The following is a 26,241-nucleotide window of genomic DNA, read 5'->3' as shown; positions in this document are numbered from 1 at the left end:
GTTTCGGGTCAAGTCTATGAGACGAATGTCTCTTTCAGAAATGTAAAAGATGCGCACACCTGCCAAAACGTGATTTATCCAAATGACCAGGGACGTTGAAAGAACCACCAGAACAATTGTTGCACCGGAGTGTATACTGGGCACCTGTAATTAAGCAATAAGGGGAGGGGGTGTGGTATATGGCCAATATACCACGGCTAAAATCTGTTCTTAAGCACGACGCAACGTGGAGTGCCTGGACACAGCCCTTAGCCGGTGTATATTGGCCATATACCACAAACCCCAGAGATGCCTTATTTGGTATTATAAACTGGTTTCCAAGGTAATTAGAGCAGTAAAAATACATGTTTTGTCTGATATACCACAGCTGTCAGCATTCAGGGCTCGAACCACCCAGTTTATAATTAGAGTTGGATGTTGATCTTGTCATTATTGAAGTGTATTGTTTTTCTGTGGTCTCTCTTTGAGTTGAGTTTGCGTCCCACAGGCCGCTGACAGATGTTCTGATAGCATTTATGTTACGTAGTCTGTCCACAAGAGACTAGGGCTCAGGGAGAAGGGGGGGTGGGGAGGAAATGCAAAGTGTACTCTGATCCTGTTTTCAACCTCAGCTCACGAGTGTCTTGCAGTGTGTTGTGATGTCAGCGCGACAGGGCCGTATGGTCTTTGCGTACGTCATTGGTTTCTGTGTGCTGTGCCATAAAGCTGAGTGCAGCACTAGTTACTATGAATAGATGTGATAGAAAACAATAAGACCGTTTTAGATTACTGTCTCGAATGATCTGGATTGTGTTCCAAATGTAGGGCTGGGAAATATGGGGGAAAAAATACCACAATGCATTTGTTCTGTTGACAGTATTTGACAGTATTTTGTGTTTTTTCATAATAAAAGTCATCCATTTTGCTTTATGAGTCGTCCCTGACCCTAGAGTGGAAACACATACCTTCTAAAATCATTTCAATGAGGCTTTCTCCATTCTGATTGGTTGAAGTTTTATTGAACAGTACAAACAAAAGTCGATCAGATTTTGAGATCATCTCCACTCTGCCACGTAGGGCTGCACGATATGGGTGTTTAATTATAGGACGCTTGTGGATGTACATTAAAAAGCAAAGTGGAAAGCAGCGTTGTTGTCAACAAACGTATTGTTGCATCTGCTCAGTGGTGTAGAGTACTTAAGTTGGGGCGGCAGTTAGCCTAGTGGTTAGAGTGTTGTGCCAGTAACCGAAAGGTTGCTAGATCAAATCCCTGAGCTGACAAGGTTAAAAAATCTGCCATTCTGCCCCTGAACAAGGCAGTTAACCCACTGTTCCTAGGCTGTCATTGTAAATAGGAATTTATTCTTAACTGACTTACCTAGTTAAATAAAAGTTTAATAAAAATACTTGAAAGTACTACTTAAGTTGTTTTTGGGGGTATCTTTACTTTACTACAGTCTTAATGAAAAATATGTACTTACATTATCCCTGACACCCAAAAGTACTTGTTACATTTGGAGTGCTTAGCAGGACAGAATTTTTTTTTAATATATCAGAGCGGCGGTAACTCACCAGCATGAACCAGGAATACGACTTGGATCCTTTGTTCGTACCCCCCAGGGCAATTGAACTTATCCCAGAGGCTGCTCCAAAACACCGCCAGCAGAGAAGAGATATTCGGAGTGGGACTTCTAGTCTGACACAGGAGGCATGCACACCATCCACCGCTTCCGAGTATATTACTCTCTAATGTTCAGTCTTTGAATAATAAAGTAGACAAGCTCAGGGCGAGGATCTCCTTCCAGATAGACATCAGGGATTGTAACATACTCTGTTTCACGGAAACATGGTTCTCTGGATATACTGTCCCTGTCTATACAGTCAGCTGGATTCTCAGTACATCGCACAAACAAGAATAAAGAACTCTCCTGGGAGAAGAAAGGCGGGGGTGTATGTTTCATGATTAACTACTCATGGGGTGATTGTGATAACATACAGAAACTCAAGTCATTTTGTTCCCCCAACCTAGAATACCTCACAATCAAATGCCAACGTATTACCTCCCAAGAGAATTCTCTTTGGTTATAGTCACAGCCGTGTATATTCCCCCTCAAGCCGATACCACGATGGCCCTCAAAGAACCACACTGGACTTCATGCAAACTGGAAGCCATATATCCTGAGGCAACATTTATTGTAGCTGGGGATTTTAACAAAGCAAATTTAAGGAAAACGCTACCGAAGATCTACCAACACATTGACTGTAGTACTTGTGCTGGGAAAACATTGGACAACTGCTACTCAACTTTTCAAAATGCCTGCAAGGCCCTCCCCCGCCCTCCTTTTAGCAAATCAGATCACATCTCCATTTTGATCCTCTCTTCCTATAGGACGAAATTCAAACAGGAAGTACCTGTGCTAAGGTCTATTCAACGCTGTTCTGACCAATCGGAATCCATGCTTCAAGATTGTTTTGATCACGCAGACTAGGATATGACAAAGTGGAGTCGCAATTCAACGGCTCAGACACGAGACGTATGTGGCAGAGTCTACAGACAATCACGACCTACAAAGGTCAAATCGGCCACGTCACGGACACCGACGCCTTGCTTTGGACAAGCTAAACACCTTCTTCTCCCACAAATAGCCATCACTAACTGGCTTCCACCCGGTTACACAACCCTACACCTTAGAGGCTGCTGTCCTATGTACATAGACTTGGAATCACTGGCCACTTTAATGATGGAACACTAGAAACTTTAATAATGTTTAAATACTGATTTACTCATCTCATATGTATATACTGTATTCTATTCTACTGTATTTTAGTCAATGCCACTCCGACATTGCTCGATTTAATATTTATATTTTTCTTAATTCCATTATTTTACTTTTAGATTGTGTGTATTGTTGTGAATTGTTAGATACTACTGCGCTGTTGGAGCTACGAACACAAGCATTTCGCTACACCCGCAGTAACATCTGCTAAATATGTGTACGTGACCAATAAAAATGTATTTGAACGAGCAACAACTGCCCTCTTTCTTACAGCGTCTCAGAGAATAAGATCAGGGCCATGCCATCGTATTCATTGTGATCTACAAGGCCAAACTGATCCTAGGTCAGCACTCCTACTCTGAGACGCTTCGTGAATACAGTCCCAGTTCTCAGATTGATTGTTCTACGTGACAAGGGTCATGGGTGGGAACTTGGAACCATTTATAATAGGTGTGCCTACTGAATCCCAAATGGCACCCTCTTCTCCCTATATAGTGCACCACTTTTGACTATTGACTCTGGTTAAAAGTAGTACACTATATAGGGAACAGGGTGCCATTTGGGGGACACACGCCGTGACCAAGGAAGATACAGTAATGTCTTATTTACTTCCTCATTCCTTCTAGAATTTCTCCTGTCCTGTTACTAACACCCGTATTATTCCACCACACCACACCACACTACACACTGTTGTGACAGTTTGTTGTCGTTATCTTGTAAAACAGGTTTAGGCAACCCTGGTCCTGGAGTGGCCCGCAGGCACTTCATGTTTTTGATTTGACTGACCTGGAAGACCAGGTGTGTTGAATTTAGTCAATTCACTGAACTGATCAATTAGCTCAGTTGTTCAGGTGTGGGCGCCTAGTTAGTACCTGCGGCAGTCCAGGAACAGGGTTACCTACCCCTGTCGTACGGGATCAAAATAACTAAGGGATGGTGTTTTCAGTAACCTTCCTTTTGATAGTCACATTCCAGGAATACTGTCTACTGTCCAAACTGTCTAGTGTCCTTGCTCTTCTAGGGAAATGGTTGTCAGTTAAAGATAAATCCTAGGTTGTCATGGCTACATGTGCCCCCACCTACACACACACACACACACACACCATACTTTAGTGTAGTCCTATTAGAATGTGGAACATTAGAGAACCATTAATGCTAACAGTGCATTGGGAAAGTATTCAGACCCCTTGACTTTTTCCATCGTTTTGTTATGTTACAGCCTTGTTCTAAAATCGATTAAATTACATTTTCCCCGCATTAATCTACACACAATATCCCATAATAAAAAAGTGTAAACAGGTTTTTAGAAATTTTACCAAATGCATTAAAAATAAAAGCAGATACCTTATTTACAGTCGTGCACAAAAGTTCTGAGAATGACACAAATATTAACTTTCACAAAGTTTGCTGCTTCAGTGTCTTTAGATATTTTTGTCAGATGTTACTATGGAATACTGAAGTATAATTACAAGCATTTCATAAGTGTCAAAGGCTTTTATTGACAATTACATGAAGTTGATGCAAAGAGTCAATATTTGTTAGTGTTGACTCTGCAAACCTCTGCAATCCGCCCTGGCATGCTGTCAATTAACTTCTGGGGCACATCCTGACTGATGGCAGCCCATTCTTGCATAATCAATGCTTGGAGTTTGTCAGAAGTTGTGGGTTTTTGTTTGTCCACCCGCCTCTTAAAGATTGACCACAAGTTCCCAATGGGATTAAGGTCTGGGGAGTTTCCTGGTCATGGACCCAACATATTGATGTTTTGTTCCCCGAGCCACTTAGTTTCACTTTTGCCTTATGGCAAGGTGCTCCCTGCTGGAAAAGGCATTGTTCGTCACCAAACTGCTCCTGGATGGTTGGGAGAAGTTGCTCCCGGAGGATGTGTTGGTACCATTCATGGCTGTGTTCTTAGGCAACATTGTGAGTGAGCCCACTCCCTTGGCTGAGAAGCAACCCCACACATGAATGGTCTCAGGATGCTTTACTGTTGGCATGACACAGGACTGATGGTAGCGCTCACCTTGTCTTCTCCGGACAAGCTTTTTTCCGGATGCCTCATACAATCGGAAAAGGGATTCATCAGAGAAAATGACTCCTCAGCAGTCCAATCCCTGTACCTTTTGCAGAATATCAGTCTGTCCCTGATGTTTTTCCTGGAGAGAAGTGACTTCTTTGCCGCCATTCTTGACACCAGGCCATCTTCCAAAAGTCTTCACCTCACTGTGCGTGCAGATGCACTCACACCTGCCTGCTGCCATTCCTGAGCAAGCTCTGTACTGGTGGTGCCCCGATCCTGCAGCTGAATGAACTTTAGGAGACGGTCCTGGCACTTGCTGGACTTTCTTGGGCGCCCTGAAGCCTTCTTCACAACAATTGACCGCTCTCCTTGAAGTTCTTGATGATCTGATAAATGGTTGATTTAGGTGCAATCTTACTGGCAGCAATATCCTTGCCTGTGATGCCCTTTTTGTGCAAAGCAATGATGATGGCACATGTTTCCTTGCAGGTAACCATGGTTGACAGAGGAAGAACAATGATTCCAAGCACCACCGTCCTTTTGAAGCTTCCAGTCTGTTATTCGAACTCAATCAGCATGACAGAGAATTCTCCAGCCTTGTCCTCATCAACACTCACACCTGTGTTAACGAGAGAATCACTGACATGATGTCAGTTGGTCCTTTTGTGGCAGGGCTGAAATGCAGTGGAAATGTTTTTTGTGGATTCAGTTCATTTCCATGGCAAAGAGGGGCTTTGCAATTAATTGCAATTAATCTGATCACTCTTCATAACAATCTGGAGTATATGTAAATTGCCATCATTCAAACTGATGCAGCAGACTTTGTGAAAATTAATATTTGTGTCATTCTCAAAACTTTTGGCCACAACTTTACTTAGGTATTTAGACCCTTTGCTAAGTGACTCAAAATTTAACTCAGGTGCATCCTGTTTCCATTGATCATGATTGAGACGTTTCAACAACTTGATTGGAGTCCACCTGTGGTAAATTCAATTAATTGAACATGATTTGCAAATGTACACACACCTGTCTCAGAGCAAAAGCCAAGTCATGAGGTCGAAGAAATAGTTCGTAGAGCTCCGAGAAATTTTTGTGTCGAAGCACAGGTCTGGGGAAGGGTACCAAAACATGTCTGCTGCATTGAAGGTCCCCAAACACAGTGGCCTTCATCATTCTTAATTGGAAGAAGTTTGGAACTACCAAAACTCTTCCTAGAGCTGGCCGCCTGGCCAAACTGAACAATCAGGAGGAGAAGGGCCTTGGTCAGGGAGGTGACCAAGAACCCGATGGTCACTCTGACAGAGCTCCAGAGTTCCTCTGTGGAGATGGGAGAACCTTCCAGAAGGACAACCATCTCTGCAGCACTCCACCAATCAGGCCTTTATGGTAGAGAGGCAAGACGGAAGCCACTCCTCAGTAAAAGGCACATGACAGCCCGCTTGGAGTTTGCCAAAAGGCACCTAAAGACTCTCAGACCATGAGAAACACGATTCTCTGGTCTGATGAAACCAAGATTGAACTATTTGGCCTGAATGCCAAGCGTCACGTCTGGAGGAAACCTGGCACCAACCCTACGGTGAAGCATGGTGGTGGCAGCATCATGCTGTGGGGATGTTTCTCAGCGGCAGGGACTGGGAGACTAGTCAGGATCGAGGGAAAGATGAACAGAGCAGAGTACAAAGAGATCCTTGATGAAAACCTGTTCCAGAGCGCTCAGGACCTCAGACTGGTGTGAAGGTTGACCTTCCAACAGGACAACGACCCTCAGCACACAGCCAAGACAACGCAGGCGTGGCTTCGGAACAAGTCTCTGAATGTCCTTGTAGACCAGCCTGAGCTCGGACTTCAACCCTTCCGATTCTGGAGAGACCTGAAAATAGCTGTGCAGCGACGCTCCCCATCCAACCTGACAGAGCTTGAGAGGATCTGCAGAGAAGAATGGGAGAAACTCCCCAAATACAAGTGTGCCAAGCTTGTAGAGTCATACCCAAGAAGACTCGAGGGTGTAATCACTGCCGAAGGTGCTTCAACAAAGTACTGAGAAAAAGGGCATAAAATACTTATGTAAATGTGATTCATTTTTTATTTGTTTTTATAAATTTGCCAACATTTCTAAAAACCTGTTTTCTCTTTGTCATTGTGGGGTGTTGTGTGTAGAGTGATGAGGGGAAAAAAAGCAATTTAATCAATTTCAGAATAAGGCCGTAACATAACAAAATGTGGAAAAAGTCAAGGGGTCTGAATACTTTCCGAATGCACTGTATATGGAGCCTGTAGACATATGGGCTATATTCCTACATCTCAATGGCTGGGTTTAGACAGGCAGTCCATTTCTGATCTTTTGCCCAATTATTGGCAAAAGAGCTTATCTGGTTGGCCAAAAGGCAAGTAATAAACTCAGCCAATGTTCCTTTCAGATTATAAACTGTATTGTCCATTCTTGTGGAATGGAAATGTCTTTATAGTGATGTGGCTCACACATAGCAATCAGACAGAATACAAAAACAGTCTAAATGATAGCCTCATAAATACAACCGCATAAACACTATCAATAGTCTACTGTTATTGAAAGTAAAAGCTTTCTTGGACTGCTTTCATCTACTTCTATCTACTACCCAGGGATTAAATGTCATATACATATACAGAAAGATGGATTTCTTTCAGCTTTTATTTCTTTCATCACATTGCCAGTGGGTCAGAAGAACACTAAATTAGTAGTTGGTAGCATTGCCTTTAATGTTTTTAACTTGGGTCAAACGTTTCAGGTAGCCTTCCACAAGCTTCCCACAAGAAGTTGAGTGAATTTTGGCCCATTCCTCCTGACAGAGCTGGTGTAACTGAGTCAGGTTTGTAAGGCCTCCTTGTTCGTACACCCACAAATGTTCTATAGGATTGAGGCCAGGGCTTTGTGATGGCCACTCCAATACCTTGACTTTGTTGTCCTTAAGCCATTTTACCACAACTTTGGAAGTATGCTTGGGGTCATTGTCCATTTGGAATACCCATTTGCGACCAAGCTTTAACTTCCTGACTGATGTCTTGAGATGTTGCTTCAATATATCCACAAAAATGTCCTACCTCATGATGCCATCTATTTTGTGAAGTGCACCAATCCCTCCTGCAGCAAAGCAACCCAACAACATGATGCTGCCACCCCCGTGCTTCACGGTTGGGATGGTGTTCTTCGGCTTGCAAGCCTCCTCCTTTTTCCTCCAAACACAATGATGGTCATTATGGCCAAACAGTTCAATTTTTGTTTCATCAGACCAGAGGACATTTCCTCAAAAAGTACAATCTTTGCCCCCATGTGCAGTTGCAAACGGTAGCCTGGCTTTTTTATGGCGGTTTTGGAGCAGTGGCTTCTTCCTTGCTGAGCGGCCTTTCAGGTTATGTCGATATAGGACTCGTTTTACTCTGGATATAGACACTTGTGTACCTGTTTCCTCCAGCATCTTCACAAGGTCCTTTGCTGTTGTTCTGGGATTGATTTGCACTTTTCACACCAAAATACGTTAATCTCTAGGAGACAGAACACGTCTCCTTCCTGAACTGTATGATGACTTTGTGGTCCCATGGTGTTTATACTTGAGTACTATTGTTTGTACAGATGAATGTGATACCTTAAGGCGTTTGGAAATTGCTCCCATACCTTAAGGGAACATTTCGGCATTTCGTGTATGATTAGTGAAAAAGTCCATATTGCAAATGTACGGTCCCTTACTAGACGTCCGAAATCGTTTGTAAAATTTGCGGTCGGCGTCGGGCCGTGCGGTAGGGCCGGACCTACCGGGAAGTCATCAAATGAACTTTGTCGGACATTCGGTTTCCGTTTTATAAAATAAACAAGTTTTTGACCGTTTTTCCGCTATCCCGGAAATTCCCACAAGAGGGCATACGGAATCATATGGCAATTTGGCAAAACATCACGAATCACGACGGGGCCTTATCTCGAAAACTGAAAATATTTCGAAGCCGAAACTTGGTGAGCGTAGGTTTGGCATAATGGGCAGTTGGCCCCGAACAAGATGGCGTCTAGGCCTCGACGGTTTTTGAGTTATGGCCATTTTTCTGGGATTAAAGGTCCAAAATGGAAATAGAGAAATTATTTTTCCACTTCAGGTCAAAGTCAAGGAGCCTCCGGTGTCAATAAAAAAAGAACCAGCCATTTATCTATCGTCATTTAAGAGAAACGGAACAATGACAACTTGGTGATGTTCACAAATAGGCGTTTTTTTTTTCAACGGTTACAGATCCAGTTGCAGGGTGTTCATACGAATCTTTTTAAAGTGTGCTGCGGAGCTCTGCGAGATTTCTGTGATTTTCTATGATTTTCTGAAATAACACACACATACTAAACCCTCCGTAAATAACTCAGTTCTTAACGTAAAGACTTAAAACTCAGGATTATGTAAAGGCATACCCCAATCAGGATATGAGTTTATTTATAGCTTCCTGTGCCAACCGGAAGTGCCTTAAATGGTGTCTCAGGGGCTGTTTCGAAGGGTTAAAAAAGTCAGATCTGTCCAAAACTTCATATATGTGATTAGGCAACCCCCATGAACTGTAAATCAGTCATTTTTCCCCAAAAAATTCAAAGGAAAAAAAAATCACACTAAAACACAACTTGGATGGAGGGACGTATTGGGGTGCGTAGAGACAGACAGTGGCTGCAATAGTTAGCTTTGTTCGAGCTAAAAAAGAACCGTCAGACCTAGAGTTCCGAAACTTTAGAAACCTGTTCTAGACCTCCGGTCGATGGTGCGTGGTGAGTTACGTGGCTCTAGACGGTTCTCGGACCGAGAAACAGCCTTGTACATTTGCAATACCTTCAATTCATTTTGACCATTACGAAAATGACGACGTTTAGAAAAGTCTCAGAGACGCAAGGCTAGGTGCATTGAAACCGGCTCGGCCCATAGAGACGGACCCCAACGTTTCTGTCCGATAGCTCGTTCAAGGACCTCGTAGCAAGGCATGGAAAAAAGTGGATTTTCAGCACCAATTAGGGTTTTTCTCGGACACCAAATGACCTATCGAGCCGAAACTCGGGATTCGGGTTCGCCTCACATAGGACTTCACATAATGTCCGAACTGGACCCGCAGCTAGAACGTAACTATGTGTTTTACCTTTTTATTATGTTTTAAACTAAAGGCGCTGTGAATTATGGGACTGCTCTGACATATGTGATAGTTGGCTTCTAAATGAGTAGGAAAAAGTGGGTTTGGTGTCATAATGACATCTAATTGACTGATGGACACTGACTTGCTAGTTGACTTTTGTGCATTTGCAATATGTTTAAACGGAGAGGGACCATCACCAAAATGGCATTCTGAAATCAACACAAAAAATGGCATCACCATAGTCTCCAGACTGTGCTGAGTTCAACGAGCTATCCCGCTTGACCGTAGCTCGCTCGGTCTAAGCGCAACGACCATTAGAAAAGTAGGCCCAAAATGAAGCCTGCCCCACAATGTCATTTGCTTTTGAGTTACAGTGAGAGAACGGTTAGGGTGAGAAGAAAAATTCCACCACATGAATGTTCCTAAGGTCCTCCCGATCTGTGCAAGCCTAACCTTGACCGTGTGGCATTAACCCTTAACAGTAAAACAGTGTTTTTTGATCTCACAGATTACAGTGTCATCTCTCCCCATAGGAATACATTGCCTGCACCCCTAATTTCAACCTGAAGTCTATATGGGTTATGAATGCCGTATGAACCTGTCTTCGGTACCAGTCCATCAGGCCACTGTGAGGTCTACCTGTGTTGATTCTAAGCTTCCTGGACCAACCGGAAGTGGTTAAAATCACCCTAAAAGTGTTTACCCATACCCTGCCTGCAGTTTGACAGACATAGTGCATTCAACCCTGTGTAAATCAGTCAGTTCTTAACGTAAGGACTTAAAACTCAGGATTCTGTAACAGCATGCGCCAATGAGGATATGTGTTGATTTATAGCTTCCTGTGCCAACCGGAAGTGCCATAATTGGTGTCTCAGGGGCTGTTTCGAGGGGTTAAAAAAGTCTGATCTTTCCAAAACTTCATATGTGTGATTAGGCAACCCCCATGAACTGTAAATCAGTCATTTTTCCCCAAAAAAATCAAAGGAAAAAAAAATCACACTAAAACACAACTTGGATGGAGGGACGTATTGGGGTGCGTAGAGACAGACAGTGGCTGCAATAGTTAGCTTTGTTCGAGCTAAAAAAGAACCGTCAGACCTAGAGTTCCGAAACTTTAGAAACCTGTTCTAGACCTCCGGTCGATGGTGCGTGGTGAGTTACGTGGCTCTAGACGGTTCTCGGACCGAGAAACAGCCTCGTACATTTGCAATACCTTCAATTCATTTTGACCATTATGAAAATGACGACGTTTAGAAAAGTCTCAGAGACGCAAGGCTAGGTGCATTGAAACCGGCTCGGCCCATAGAGACGGACCCCAATGTTTCTGTCCGATAGCTCGTTCAAGGACCCCGTAGCAAGGCATGGAAAAAAGTGGATTTTCAGCACCAATTAGGGTTTTTCTCGGACACCAAATGACCTATCGAGCCGAAACTTGGGATTCGGGGTCGCCTCAGCTAGGCCAACACATAACATAAGAAATGGACCCGCAGCTAGAACGTAACTACGTGTTTTATGTTTTTTTATGGTTTGAACCGAAGGCGTTGTGAATTTTGGGCCAGCTCTGAAGTATGTAATAGTTGGCTACTAAACGAGTTGGAAAAAGTGGGTTTGGTGTCAGTTTGTATCAGTTTGGTGTCAGAATGATATCTAATTGACTGATGGACTCTTGTCCACTTGACTCTTGTACATTTGCAATATGTTTAAACAGTGAGGTACCATCACCAAAAGCGACATTCTGAAATCTACCCTAACGAGCGATTGAGATGAACCAGAATCACTGCAAAGCCATCCCGAGTTCATCGGGCCAGTCAATTTCACATTCCTGCAGGATTTTTATAGCATGACCAATTTGTGATGGTACCTGCCCATTAAAACATATTGCAAATGCACAGTGACTTTGAAAAAGTAAGGAAACATAAACAAATGGACATAATGAAATCAACATTTTTTTTATTTTTGGGTGACCAGTTGCACGTGCATTTGCAATATGATTCTATAGTGAAAAAACATCACCAAAAGCGACATTCTGAAATCAACCCAAACGAGCGATTGAGATGACCCAGAATCACTGCAAAGCCATCCCGAGTTCATCGGGCCAGTCAATTTCACATTCCTGCAGGATTTTTATAGCATGACCAATTCGTGATGGTACCTGCCCATTAAAACATATTGCAAATGCACAGTGACTTTGAAAAAGTAAGGAAACATAAACAAATGGACATAATGAAATCAATTTATTTTTTATTTTTGGGTGACCAGTTGCACGTGCATTTGCAATATGATTCTATAGTGAAAAAACATCACCAAAAGCGACATTCTGAAATCAACCCAAACGAGCGATTGAGATGACCCAGAATCACTGCAAAGCCATCCCGAGTTCATCGGGCCAGTCAATTTCACATTCCTGCAGGATTTTTATAGCATGACCAATTTGTGATGGTACCTGCCCATTAAAACATATTGCAAATGCACAGTGACTTTGAAAAAGTAAGGAAACATAAACAAATGGACATAATGAAATCAACATTTTTTTTATTTTTGGGTGACCAGTTGCACGTGCATTTGCAATATGATTCTATAGTGAAAAAACATCACCAAAAGCGACATTCTGAAATCAACCCAAACGAGCGATTGAGATGACCCAGAATCACTGCAAAGCCATCCCGAGTTCATCGGGCCAGTCAATTTCACATTCCTGCAGGATTTTTATAGCATGACAAATTCGTGATGGTACCTGCCCATTAAAACATATTGCAAATGCACAGTGACTTTGAAAAAGTAAGGAAACATAAACAAATGGACATAATGAAATCAACATTTTTTTATTTTTGGGTGACCAGTTGCACGTGCATTTGCAATATGATTCTATAGTGAAAAAACATCACCAAAAGTGACATTCTGAAATCAACCCTAACGAGCGATTGAGATGAACCAGAATCACTGCAAAGCCATCCCGAGTTCATCGGGCCAGTCAATTTCACATTCCTGCAGGATTTTTATAGCATGACAAATTCGTGATGGTACCTGCCCATTAAAACATATTGCAAATGCACAGTGACTTTGAAAAAGTAAGGAAACATAGAATCACAATTTTTTTTTTGGGTTACCAGTTGCACATTTCAGATCACCAGTTGCACATTTCAGATCACCAGTTGCACGGAGGAAAATCGTTACTTTTGACTTTGACTTTTGACCTCCTATGACATCATATTGCAAATGGACAAAACATATGCCTTATGCACAAGTAAAACAAACAAAAAATGATGATAATACAAGTTGACAAAGGTATAGTTTGAGCAAAGTATAGTTTGAATTTTGAGCATGACAAATTCGTGATGGTACCTGCCCATTAAAACATATTGCTATTGCACAGTGACTTTGAAAAAGTAAGGAAACATAAACAAATGGACATAATGAAATCATCATTTTTTTTGGGGGGGGTGACCAGTTGCACGTGCATTTGCAATATGATTCTATAGTGAAAAAACATCACCAAAAGCGACATTCTGAAATCAACCCAAACGAGCGATTGAGATGACCCAGAATCACTGCAAAGCCATCCCGAGTTCATCGGGCCAGTCAATTTCACATTCCTGCAGGATTTTTATAGCATGACAAATTCGTGATGGTACCTGCCCATTAAAACATATTGCAAATGCACAGTGACTTTGAAAAAGTAAGGAAACATAAACAAATGGACATAATGAAATCAACATTTTTTTATTTTTGGGTGACCAGTTGCACGTGCATTTGCAATATGATTCTATAGTGAAAAAACATCACCAAAAGTGACATTCTGAAATCAACCCTAACGAGCGATTGAGATGAACCAGAATCACTGCAAAGCCATCCCGAGTTCATCGGGCCAGTCAATTTCACATTCCTGCAGGATTTTTATAGCATGACAAATTCGTGATGGTACCTGCCCATTAAAACATATTGCAAATGCACAGTGACTTTGAAAAAGTAAGGAAACATAGAATCACAATTTTTTTTTTTGGGTTACCAGTTGCACATTTCAGATCACCAGTTGCACATTTCAGATCACCAGTTGCACGGAGGAAAATCGTTACTTTTGACTTTGACTTTTGACCTCCTATGACATCATATTGCAAATGGACAAAACATATGCCTTATGCACAAGTAAAACAAACAAAAAATGATGATAATACAAGTTGACAAAGGTATAGTTTGAGCAAAGTATAGTTTGAATTTTGAGCATGACAAATTCGTGATGGTACCTGCCCATTAAAACATATTGCTATTGCACAGTGACTTTGAAAAAGTAAGGAAACATAAACAAATGGACATAATGAAATCATCATTTTTTTTGGGGGGGTGACCAGTTGCACGTGCATTTGCAATATGATTCTATAGTGAAAAAACATCACCAAAAGCGACATTCTGAAATCAACCCAAACGAGCGATTGAGATGACCCAGAATCACTGCAAAGCCATCCCGAGTTCATCGGGCCAGTCAATTTCACATTCCTGCAGGATTTTTATAGCATGACAAATTCGTGATGGTACCTGCCCATTAAAACATATTGCAAATGCACAGTGACTTTGAAAAAGTAAGGAAACATAAACAAATGGACATAATGAAATCAACATTTTTTTATTTTTGGGTGACCAGTTGCACGTGCATTTGCAATATGATTCTATAGTGAAAAAACATCACCAAAAGTGACATTCTGAAATCAACCCTAACGAGCGATTGAGATGAACCAGAATCACTGCAAAGCCATCCCGAGTTCATCGGGCCAGTCAATTTCACATTCCTGCAGGATTTTTATAGCATGACAAATTCGTGATGGTACCTGCCCATTAAAACATATTGCAAATGCACAGTGACTTTGAAAAAGTAAGGAAACATAGAATCACATTTTTTTTTTTTGGGGTTACCAGTTGCACATTTCAGATCACCAGTTGCACATTTCAGATCACCAGTTGCACATTTCAGATCACCAGTTGCACGGAGGAAAATCGTTACTTTTGACTTTGACCTCCTATGACATCATATTGCAAATGGACAAAACATATGCCTTATGCACAAGTAAAACAAAAAAAAATGATGATAATACAAGTTGACAAAGGTATAGTTTGAGCAAAGTATAGTTTGAATTTTGAGCATGACAAATTCGTGATGGTACCTGCCCATTAAAACATATTGCAAATGCACAGTGACTTTGAAAAAGTAAGGAAACATAAACAAATGGACATAATGAAATCATCATTTTTTTTTTTTCGGTTACCAGTTGCACGCGCATTTGCAATATGATTCTATAGTGAAAAAAACATCACCAAATGGACATGATGAAATCAACACAACGAGCGATGGAAATCACTATAATCACTATAATAATCACTATAATCAACTATCACTGCCCGGCCGTCCCGAGTTCATCAGTTCAGTCAATTTTGGCCCCCAAAAAATTGACTTTTGACTTTGACTTTTGACTTCCTATGAAATCATATTGCAAATGGACAAATCATATTCCTTATGCACAAGTAAAAAAAAAAAATTATGATAATAACATTTTACAAAAGTATATTCATACACTTCTTACACATGATTAATTGTCTTAAAATCAAAACAATTTCGAAAAACGGTCCAGAAAGCACTTTTTTTTAGTTTTTAAAGTTTAAAAAAAAAATCACATTTTCGACTTTTGACTTCCTATGAAATCATATTCCAAATGGAGAAAACATATGCCTTATGCACAAGTTAAAAAAAAAAAAAATGATAATAAAGTATGACTAAAGTATGTTGATAAAGTTCTTATACATGTGTAATTGACACAAAAATTGAAAGAATTTTGAAAAACGGTCCAGAAAGCACTTTTTTAAGGATGTGTGAAGTTTTTTACCAAATTTTGACATTTTTGACTTTTGACTTTTGACTTCCTATGAAATCATATTGCAAATGGACTTATGCGCATGTAATTAAAAAAAAAAATATGATAACAAAATTGGACAAAAGTATATTCATACAGCTCTTACACATGTGTAATTGACAAAAAAATCGAAAGAATTTCGAAAAAAGGCCCAGAAAGCACTTTTTTAAGGGGTGAAAAGTTTTTGGAAAAATAATCCTTTTTTCAAAATTTTGCTTTTGGATGTTGACTTGGGTTGCATTTCCATAATGAAAAACCCAGGTGGAGCGCACTCGCCACCTGTTGGATTTTTGAAGTGTTACAATTGGCAATTGCCATATGGCATTTGCCATATACTTTGCACGAATCAACGCCGCTTTGGGTGGTATTGGACATCGTGTATATGGTTTGTCCAATGCCAATATCTTGCCATTCATTGTTGTCCAATTCAGGGGGGTATTCCCTTACAAGGATGAACCAGACTCAATTGAGGTCTACAATATTTTTCTGAGGTCTTGGTTGATTTCTTTTGATTTTCCCATGATTTCAAGCAAAGAGACACTGAGTTTGAAGGTAGGCCTTGAAATACATCCACACGTACACCTCCAATTGACTTAAACAATTTCAATTAGCCTATCAGAAGTTTCTAAAGCCATGACATAATTTTCTGGAATTTTCCAAGCTGTTTAAAGGCACAGTCAATTTAGTGTATGTAAACTTCTAACCCACTGGAATTGTGATACAGTGAATTATAAGTGAAATAATCTGTCTGTAAACAATTGTTGGAAAAATTACTTGTGTCATGCACAAAGTAGATGTCCTACCCGACTTTCCTTAAACTATAGTTTGTTAACAAGACATTTGTGGAGTGGTTGAAAAATGAGTTTTAATGACTCCAACGTAAGTGTATGTAAACTTCCGACTTCAACTGTACATATGAGATGAGTAATGCAAAATATGTAAACATCATTATTAAAGTGCCAAAAATAAAGTGGCTAGTGAAGCATTTGTTAGAGTGGCCAATGATTTGAGTCAGTATATTGGCAGCAGCCACTCTATGTTAGCGATGGCTGTTTAACAATCTGATGGCCTTGAGATAGAAGCTGTTTTTCAGTCTCTCGGTCCCTGCTTTGATGCACCTGTACTGACCTCGTCTTCTCGAGGTTAGCGGGGTGAACAGGCAGTGGCTCGGGAGGTTGTTGTCCTTGATGGTCTTTAGCTTAGTTATACATTATGAAGTGATTCAGTTTTGATTATGTTAGGTGAAGTGTTTATACTTGTTTTAATTGCTGAACTATTATTCAAAATAAACTAGTGTCAGTGTTGATTAATTGGTGTCAGTGATTAACTAGTGCCAGTGATTAACTAGTGTCAGTGATTAACTAGTGTCAGTGATTAACTAGTGTCAGTGTTGATTAACTTGTGTCAGTGATTAATTGGTGTCAGTGATTAATTAGTGTCAGTGATTAACTAGTGTCAGTGTTGATTAACTAGTGTCAGTGATTAACTAGTGTCAGTGTTGATTAATTGGTGTCAGTGATTAACTAGTGTCAGTGTTGATTAATTGGTGTCAGTGATGAACTAGTGTCAGTGTTGATTAGTTGGTGTCAGTGATGAACTAGTGTCAGTGTTTATTAATTGGTGTCAGTGATTAACTAGTGTCAGTGATTAACTAGTGTTGGTGATTAACTAGTGTCAATGTTGATTAATTGGTGTCAGTGATTAACTAGTGTCAGTGATTAACTAGTGCCAGTGATTAACCAGTGTCAGTGATTAACTAGTGTCAGTGATTAACCAGTGTCAGTGATTAACTAGTGTCAGTGTTGATTAATTGGTGTCAGTGATTAACCAGTGTCAGTGATGAACCAGTGTCAGTGATTAACCAGTGTCAGTGATTAACTAGTGTCAGTGATTAACCCAGTGTCAGTGATGAACTAGTGTCAGTGTTGATTAATTGGTGTCAGTGATTAACTAGTGTCAGTGTTGATTAATTGGTGTCAGTCATCAACTAGCGTCGGTGAATAACTAGTGTCAGTGTTGATTAATTGGTGTCAGTGATTAACTAGTGTCAGTGATTAACTAGTGTCAGTGATTAACCAGTGTCAGTGATTAACTAGTGTCAGTGATTAACCAGTGTCAGTGATTAACTAGTGTCAGTGATTAACTAGTGCCAGTGATTAACCAGTGTCAGTGATTAACTAGTGTCAGTGTTGATTAATTGGTGTCAGTGATTAACTAGTGTCAGTGATTAACTAGTGTCAGTGATTAACCAGTGTCAGTGATTAACTAGTGTCAGTGATTAACCAGTGTCAGTGATGAACTAGTGTCAGTGTTGATTAATTGGTGTCAGTGATTAACTAGTGTCAGTGTTGATTAATTGGTGTCAGTCATCAACTAGCGTCGGTGAATAACTAGTGTCAGTGTTGATTAATTGGTGTCAGTGATTAACTAGTGTCAGTGATTAACTAGTGTCAGTGATTAACCAGTGTCAGTGATTAACTAGTGTCAGTGATTAACCAGTGTCAGTGATTAACTAGTGTCAGTGATTAACTAGTGCCAGTGATTAACCAGTGTCAGTGATTAACTAGTGTCAGTGTTGATTAATTGGTGTCAGTGATGAACCAGTGTCAGTGATTAACCAGTGTCAGTGATGAACTAGTGTCAGTGTTGATTAATTGGTGTCAGTGATTAACTAGTGCCAGTGATTAACTAGTGTCAGTGATTAACCAGTGTCAGTGATGAACTAGTGTCAGTGTTGATTAATTGGTGTCAGTGATTAACTAGTGTCAGTGTTGATTAATTGTGTCAGTCATCAACTAGCGTCGGTGATGAACTAGTGTCAGTGTTGATTAATCACATATCACAAACCTGCAATAAAGAGGGGATTGTGTCTGTAATTTGTCTGTGTTTCTGGGATTTATTCTCAAATGAACATTTCCTTGTCTGGTTGTAAGATCTCTAATATGTTTTATTTGATTGTATATCAGCTCTCAGTATATCAGCTTTATGAATACATTTAGCTGCTTATCATATAGCATCGCATCGCCAATGCAGGACCACAGAATGATGGCATTACTAGCCTTGTGGGCATCTGTCATCTGAAGCAGAGAATAGCTAAACTCACACATAGTTTACATGTTGACGTTCTCAATTTAAAATGATACCAGTAGACAATGTATATAAGGTAAAGAATATACCAGATTTTGTACATGCCTTTTAAGTTTTAAGTTCTGACATCGAATTTTGTGCAAATCCAACCCTTGTATGAAAATAAGGAGATGACAATTAGGCTAAAGGAGATGAGCATTACAGGAAACATTCTACGAGGTTAATTTTATTTAATTCATTTTTAGCAATATTGCTAGCAAAATCATTGCAGCTCCCATAGCAACCAGGAACTGTCTATGCATCATTGACCCTGCATAAGCTAGCGACTGGGCTAACAGAGGAAACCTTTTAGGTCAATAATATGCTGTTTTTTTTTTTGTATTGCTTTCTAATAGTAGCTAGCTAGTAGCTAGCTAGGTTAGTTAGTTAAACCTACTCTAGGTAACTTACAAGGTTAGCTGACTTTTCAAGAACAACAAAAATAACTCAATGTGGCTAGCTACTTGTCCCTCATGCTAGCCTTTACAGCCAAATATCACTTACGTCAAGAATAAAGCCTATTTTTATGGCCAGCATTGTAGACTGTTGCTCCTTACAGCACTAAACTGGTGAGCGCCTTCGGAGCTCCGCCCAAGCAAAGCATTTGATTGTTTGGCGAGTTGCGAGGCGTCACTGATTGACATCTGGTGCTGACCCCTCTTGAGCTGATTTCTGCCATGGAGCCTCCTCAGGCTTCCCGTTTTTCTGGTTTGCGATGAGGCTAGGTTAAAGGTTACGGTTGGTGTTAGGGAAAATACGATTTTTGAATAGGAATCAATTATTTGGTCCCCAATAAGGATAGTAAAACAAACCTGTGTGTGTGTGTATGTGGGCGTATGTGTGTGTATGTGGGCGTATGTGTGTGTGTGTGTGTGTGTGTGTATGTGGGCGTATGTGTGTGTGTGTGTGTGTGTGTGCGCGTACGTGTTAATGTGTTGCCCTGCCTATCCCAGTCACGGTGTGTGAACAATGACATGTTGTAACCACTGTGTCAGCAATCTGCTGGACTCCTTCGCTTCCCCACCCCCACTCAGTCTGCACTAAAACATGTTGCAACCCACTGTCTAAGCAGAGAGAGAGAGAGAGAGAGAGAGAGAGGGGAGGGGTTAGAGGGAGAGAGAGAGAGAGAGAGAGAGGGGAGGGGTTAGAGAGAGAGAGAGAGAGAGAGAGAGAGAGAGAGAGAGAGAGAGGGGTTAGAGGGAGAGAGAGAGAGAGAGAGAGATAGTAAAGGGGGTGGATGTGTGACTGATTAAAGATAGCACGAATGACAATATACTGGGGGAAAAAATCCTATGATTGATTAGTACTTTACAGACTGTGTATATTTTTGTGTAAATGCTGTATCTGTGTGTGTGTGTGTGTGTGTGTGTGTGTGTGTGTGTGCGTGTGTGTGCGCACACATGAACTTTTTTGAAACGTCAGGATTTTTTCAGGTCCTGAATTTGTTCAAATGCTATTTTAAGCTTAAGGGTTAGGTTTTGGGTTTTGCAGGTTAGAGTTAGGGAAAATAGGATTTTTACTCCAAAAAGTCACAAATAAAGCTGTGTCTGTGTGTGTTTGCATGTCAGTGTATTGGCCAATGGGGTGTGTGTTTGCATGTCAGTGTATTGGCCAATGGTGTGTGTGAACATCCCATCTGTCTCCCCTTCCTCGTCTTCCCCTCTAGTGACTTCCTAAATGTACTTTAATAAACCCTAATACTCCTCCCTCCCTCTCTCCCCCCCTCCCCCCCCCTTCCTCGCCCCCCACCCCTCCCCCTCTCCCCCCCCTCCTCCCTCCCCCCTTTCTCACTTCCTCGCCCCCCACCCCTCCTCCTCTCTCCCTTCCTCGTCCCCAACCCCCCCCCCCCCTCCCTTTCTCACTTCCTCGCCCCCACCCCTCCTCCTCTCTCCCTTCCTCGTCCCCCCCCCCCTCTCCAGTGGGTGTGTCTGTGTTTGGAGCATTCCTTCGCTCAGAATTTAGTGAGGAGAATCTGCAGTTCTATCTGGCCTGTGAGCAGTACAGAAACTCGTCCAACAACTTCAGCCTGCACAGACGGGCCAAGACGATCACTGCCACCTATATTGATGCGGGGGCGCCACGAGAGGTATACAGCATTCGTCTATACTTGAAGCTGCCTGACCGGCCTTTCTATCGGTTTATCTGTAAATGGGCTTCTCTTTATCCATCTACCATTCTGTAATCTTCTTCCTTCTGCACGATGGTGTGTTTGTTAAACCAGTTGATTCACCCATCCCCTGTCCTCTCCCTCTTTCACTCTCTCTCTCCCTCCATCCCCTGTCCTCTCCCTCTTTCACTCTCCCTCTCCCTCCATCCCCTGTCCTCTCCCTCTTTCACTCTCTCCCTCCCTCCATCCCCTGTCCTCTCCCTCTTTCACTCTCTCTCTCCCTCCATCCCCTGTCCTCTCCCTCTTTCACTCTCTCTCTCCCTCCATCCCCTGTCCTCTCCCTCTTTCACTCTCTCTCTCCCTCCATCCCCTGTCCTCTCCCTCTTTCACTCTCTCTCTCCCTCCATCCCCTGTCCTCTCCCTCTTTCACTCTCTCTCTCCCTCCATGCCCCATCCTCTCCCTCTTTCACTCTCTCTCTCCCTCCATCCCCCGTCCTCTCCCTCTTTCACTCTCTCTCTCCCACCATCCCCTGTCCTCTCCCTCTTTCACTCTCTCTCTCCCTCCATCCCCTGTCCTCTCCCTCCCTCCATCCCCTGTCCTCTCCCTCTTTCACTCTCTCCCTCCCTCCATCCCCTGTCCTCTCCCTCTTTCACTCTCTCTCTCCCTCCATCCCCTGTCCTCTCCCTCTTTCACTCTCTCTCTCCCTCCATCCCCTGTCCTCTCCCTCCCTCCATCCCCTGTCCTCTCCCTCTTTCACTCTCTCTCTCCCTCCATCCCCTGTCCTCTCCCTCTTTCACTCTCTCTCTCCCTCCATCCCCTGTCCTCTCCCTCTTTCACTCTCTCTCTCCCTCTATCCCCTGTCCTCTCCCTCTTTCACTCTCTCTCTCCCTCCATCCCCTGTCCTCTCCCTCTTTCACTCTCTCTCTCTCCCTCCATCCCCTGTCCTCTCCCTCTTTCACTCTCTCTCTCTCTCCCTCCATCCCCCATCCTCTCCCTCTCACTATCTCTCTCCCTCCATCCCCTGTCCTCTCCCTCTTTCACTCTCTCTCACTCCCTCCATCCCCTGTCCTCTCCCTCTCTCCCTCCCTCCATCCCCTGTCCTCTCTCTCCCATCCATCCCCGTCCTCTCCCTCTCTCTCCCCTCCATCCCCCAACCTCGCCCTCTTTCACTCTCTCTCCCCCCCTCTCTCTCTGTCTCCATCTCCCTCTCTTTCCCACTGCCCCTCTCTCTCCTCCTCCGTCTCTCCATACCTCTCCCGCTCTTGCTCTTTCTTTCACCCCTCTCTCTCCCTCCCTCCCTTTCCCCACTCTGCCTCTCTCTCTCTTTCTTTCTCTCTCTCTCTCTCCCTTTCAGGTGAACTTGGACAGTAAGACCAGAGACTTAACCACACAGCTCCTACAGGCCCCATCACACACCTCCCTGTCCCACGCCCAGAAACGCATCTACTCCCTCCTGGATACAGACTGCTACCCTCGCTTCCTCCAGTCCGACATCTACCTCACCTTGCTGGGCCAGGCTGACTAGAGACTAAAGACTCCATTCAATCTGTATCGTGGAAGTTCAGCACTATAGCCTCGATTGAAAGGTATAGGCAAATGTGCCTGCGTTTGCGGAGACTACATTCACGTTAAACGCTGTATATGATGGCTCAATCTGAAATTACCTTTACATTTCAATCACGCCGAGTGTTGAATTACTGCAATAAGAATTGAATGGAGACCTAAGGCTGCGTCCCTATTCCTCCACTCTCCACCCTTCTCCTAAAGTGTACACTTGCACACTATCTTACATGGATTTAACAATAGTGGAAAGGACACTCCAATGCAGTGCTTTTGAAATCTATGATGGGTGTGTGTAAGTGCTTACTGGAAAAGGGTGGAAAACAGAGACCTATCTGTCGTGGAAATGGGATTGGACAGTTGCAGGAGATGCCGTTACATAATGTAGAGTTAAAGAGGTTTTGGGGTTTAGTCATTCCAGTTAAGGAGCAGAGTTGTGTTCATTTGGGCATGGAACAGAAAAACTTTAAAAAATGTTTTTCAAAGCAAAAAAAAAACGAATATGAGAGTTCCTTATTGGACAAGTCCAGGTAGTCCCTTTCTGTTTCAGTGCCCAATGAACATAACCCAGGGGGTTCTGTTAGGTTCTGTTCTGCTTAGGGCATGAAGAAGCTTGGGGAAATGACAGCAGGGAATGCCATGGGGTTTGGATTGAAGGAGCTTGCCAATCGATCCACAGAGGTTACGAGACAGGGACCTGTTTCTTCCATGACTTAGTGAGTGTGAAACTGCCGATTATCAGCGTTTGTAATCATTAAACATCCTCTTTTTGTTGGCATCATTCATAGCAGAGCAGCTAAGAAGCCGATAGGTCGCCCACGGTCCAATGAGCACGTATGGAATTCCGACAGCGGAGACAAAGAAAAAACAAGTAGAGCAAGATGCCACACTAGTTAAAAAGCACAACGCATTTTGTGAAACCCAAAACAGGCCACACTGGCAGAGGAGGTTGGGTGAGGGTGGCCCGTACAAGGAAGTAACCTATTTAAAGATTGCCTCCAGGAACTCTTTTTGCAAAAAAGGGATTCCTTTTCAAAGATGTCACCTTATAATCCCTCAGATCAGATGGATGGTTTTATTAACATATCAAGGCAGATCATTTGTCGCTAGATAATTCAAAAAAATTGTATTGCTTCCAAGTAAGCCATCTTCCATTACAATAACACAAAAAGGAGATGGCCCATCAGGCCTCTGGCAAAACAAAGTCAGTGTTGGTTTGATGCTGTTCTTATGTGACTGCAGTGTGCTAAACGGCGTGTGAAAACCAAGAGAGAAACCCCTTTCACTTCATGCTCCATTGTACATATTTTTTAAACAGTAATCTGAAGAGAATCCAACAGATAAACAAAGAATATAATCATGTATTTCGTGTGTATAATTTCTTTGTACCTAGTTTTGAATGTGTTTTTGTCAAACTATTTTTAAAGATAAATAAAATGCACGTAGATGTTGTGTACATATGACAGAAGTCGTTGGTCATTACAGTGCTATCTGTCTAAACACTGTGCGGTTGCTAAGTAACGCTAACGAAATAAACTATACGTCTCTGTGTCCAGTATGAAGGAAGTTTGAGGTGGTTTCGCGAGCCAATGCTAACTAGCATCAGCGCAATGAATGGAAGTCTATGGGGATCTGCTAGCATAACTGAAAGTAATCATTACGTTGCTGAGTTTGGGTAATCCAAAAGTTACGTTACTGATTACAATTTTGTACAGGTAACTATAGTAACGGATTACATTTAGAAAGTAACCTACGTAAACCCGGGATTAATGTTTGGGTTTCAAAATCAGATTTTAAGAAGATAAATTGTAGAACTATACTGATAAAAAAAATATATAAACACGAACATGTAACAATTTTAACAATTTTACTGAGTTAAAAGTTCCTATGAGGAAATCAGTCAATTGAAATAAATTAATTAGTCCCTAATCTATGGATGTCACGTGACTGGGCAGAGGTGCGAGCCGTGGGTGGGCACAGACCCATCGATTTGGAAGCCAGGCCCAACCAATCAGAATACATTTCCCCTCAAAAGGGCTTTATTACAGAGAAAAATACTCAGTTTCATCAGCTGTCCGGGTGGCTGGCCTCAGACGATCCCGCAAGGGAAGAAGCCGGATGTGGAGTTCCTGGGCTGGAGTGGTTACACGTGGGTTTGCGGTTGTGAGGCCGGTTGGACGTGCTGCCAAATTCTCTAAAACTACATTGGAAGCTGCTTATGGTAGAGAAATTCCATTAAATTCTCTGGCAACAGCTCTGGTGGACATTCCTGCAGTCAGCATGCCAATTGCACGCTCCCTCAAAACTGGAGACATCTGTGGCATTGTGCTGTGGCAAAACGGCACATTTTAGAATGGGCTTTTATTGTTCACAGTGCAAGATGCACCTGTGTAATGGCCATGCTGTTTAATCAGCTTCTTGATATGCCACACCTGTCAGGTGGATGGATTATCTTGGCAAAGTCGAAATGTTCACTAACAAGGATATTAACAAATTTGTGTAGAAAATATGAGAGAAATTAGCTTTTTTGCGTATATGATACTTTTCTGGGATCTTTTATTTTCAGCTCATGAAACATGGGACCAACACTTTACATGCTGCGTTTATTTTTTGTTCAGTGTAGGTGGGGCTTCCGACTTTGTAGCTTGATGTACTAATGTCGCATTCACGTGCCGTATGAAACTAGGAAACTCTGAAATGTCCCGACTTGCTAACTGGTTTAATAACTGTGTGTGTAACTGCAAGTCGGAAATGTCAGAGTTACCTAGTTCCGACTAAAAGGCACACTATACGATACAAACTATACACATTACACAAAACGTTTTGAAACAAAACAAAAATGGCCATTTCTTATTGGACAAGTCCAAGTTGTTCCACCCCATTAAACTAAATTGTCTTCAGTTTTGTTGCCGAATGAACACAACCCTGTCTTGTACTGACTGCCTGTTGAGTTCTCGTGATACTGCAGTACCGGATTTAGCCAGTAGAGGGCAGTGCAGGAGGTTCAAGGGTGTAGAGGGGACATGAGGGAAACACAAAGCACTATATCAACATTTAGGTAATCAAATGTAATCTATGATCAATACATGGGTAAATAACACAGACATAAAAAGTAAAGCTATGCTGTGCACTACTACTTTTGACCCAAAATGGCACCCTATTCCCTACGTTAGTGCACTACTTTTGACCCAAAATGGCACCCTATTCCCAATATAGTGCACTACTTTTGACCAGAGCCCATAGGGAACAGGGTGCCATTTGGGATGTATACTGTGACATCTGGCTGACTATTGTTGCATACCAACCAAACCCTTCACTTGTTCTGTCTAGCAAACATAGCACCACTAATCAGTGATCAGGTGAGAGGGATGAAGGGAAGTGGGTGAGGATTGGCTGTGGCTGTCTTCCCGTCTATCTCAACTCTAGCTCACAGTCCATTTCTCTAAATCTCTATTAAATCAGTCTGTCAGTCGGTCTCTTTCTCCTCTCTACTTCCTGTTTCTTATCCATCCGTCTGTCAGTATGTCAGTCAGTCTTCAATCGCCTGCTTCTTATTCATCCATCTGTCAGTCAGCCCATCTTCTATGTCCTGCTTCTTATCCATCCATCCGTCTGTCTTCCATCTCCTGCCTCGTATCTTTCCGTCAGTCAGT

General features: G+C 42.2%; 1 protein-coding gene across 2 annotated transcripts in view; it reads left to right on the top strand.

The window, feature by feature from the left end:
• The window catches only part of LOC139373857 (regulator of G-protein signaling 3-like), a 30,965-nt gene extending 6,829 nt beyond the window's left edge, over positions 1-24,136 (top strand). For both annotated transcript variants that reach the window (XM_071114942.1, XM_071114941.1), the window contains exons 5-6: positions 20,840-21,006; positions 22,383-24,136. In XM_071114942.1, the coding sequence (XP_070971043.1) occupies positions 20,840-21,006; positions 22,383-22,553 (338 nt within the window). In that variant the 3' untranslated portion in view covers positions 22,554-24,136. The remainder of the gene's footprint in view (positions 1-20,839; positions 21,007-22,382) is intronic.
• Positions 24,137-26,241: the final 2,105 nt, after the last annotated feature.

This window comes from Oncorhynchus clarkii, chromosome 18, assembly GCF_045791955.1.
Source record: "Oncorhynchus clarkii lewisi isolate Uvic-CL-2024 chromosome 18, UVic_Ocla_1.0, whole genome shotgun sequence".
Classification (NCBI taxonomy): Eukaryota; Metazoa; Chordata; class Actinopteri; order Salmoniformes; family Salmonidae; genus Oncorhynchus; species Oncorhynchus clarkii.
The sequence above is the reverse complement of the archived record's forward strand: the minus strand, read 5'-3'. Positions and strand labels throughout refer to the sequence as shown.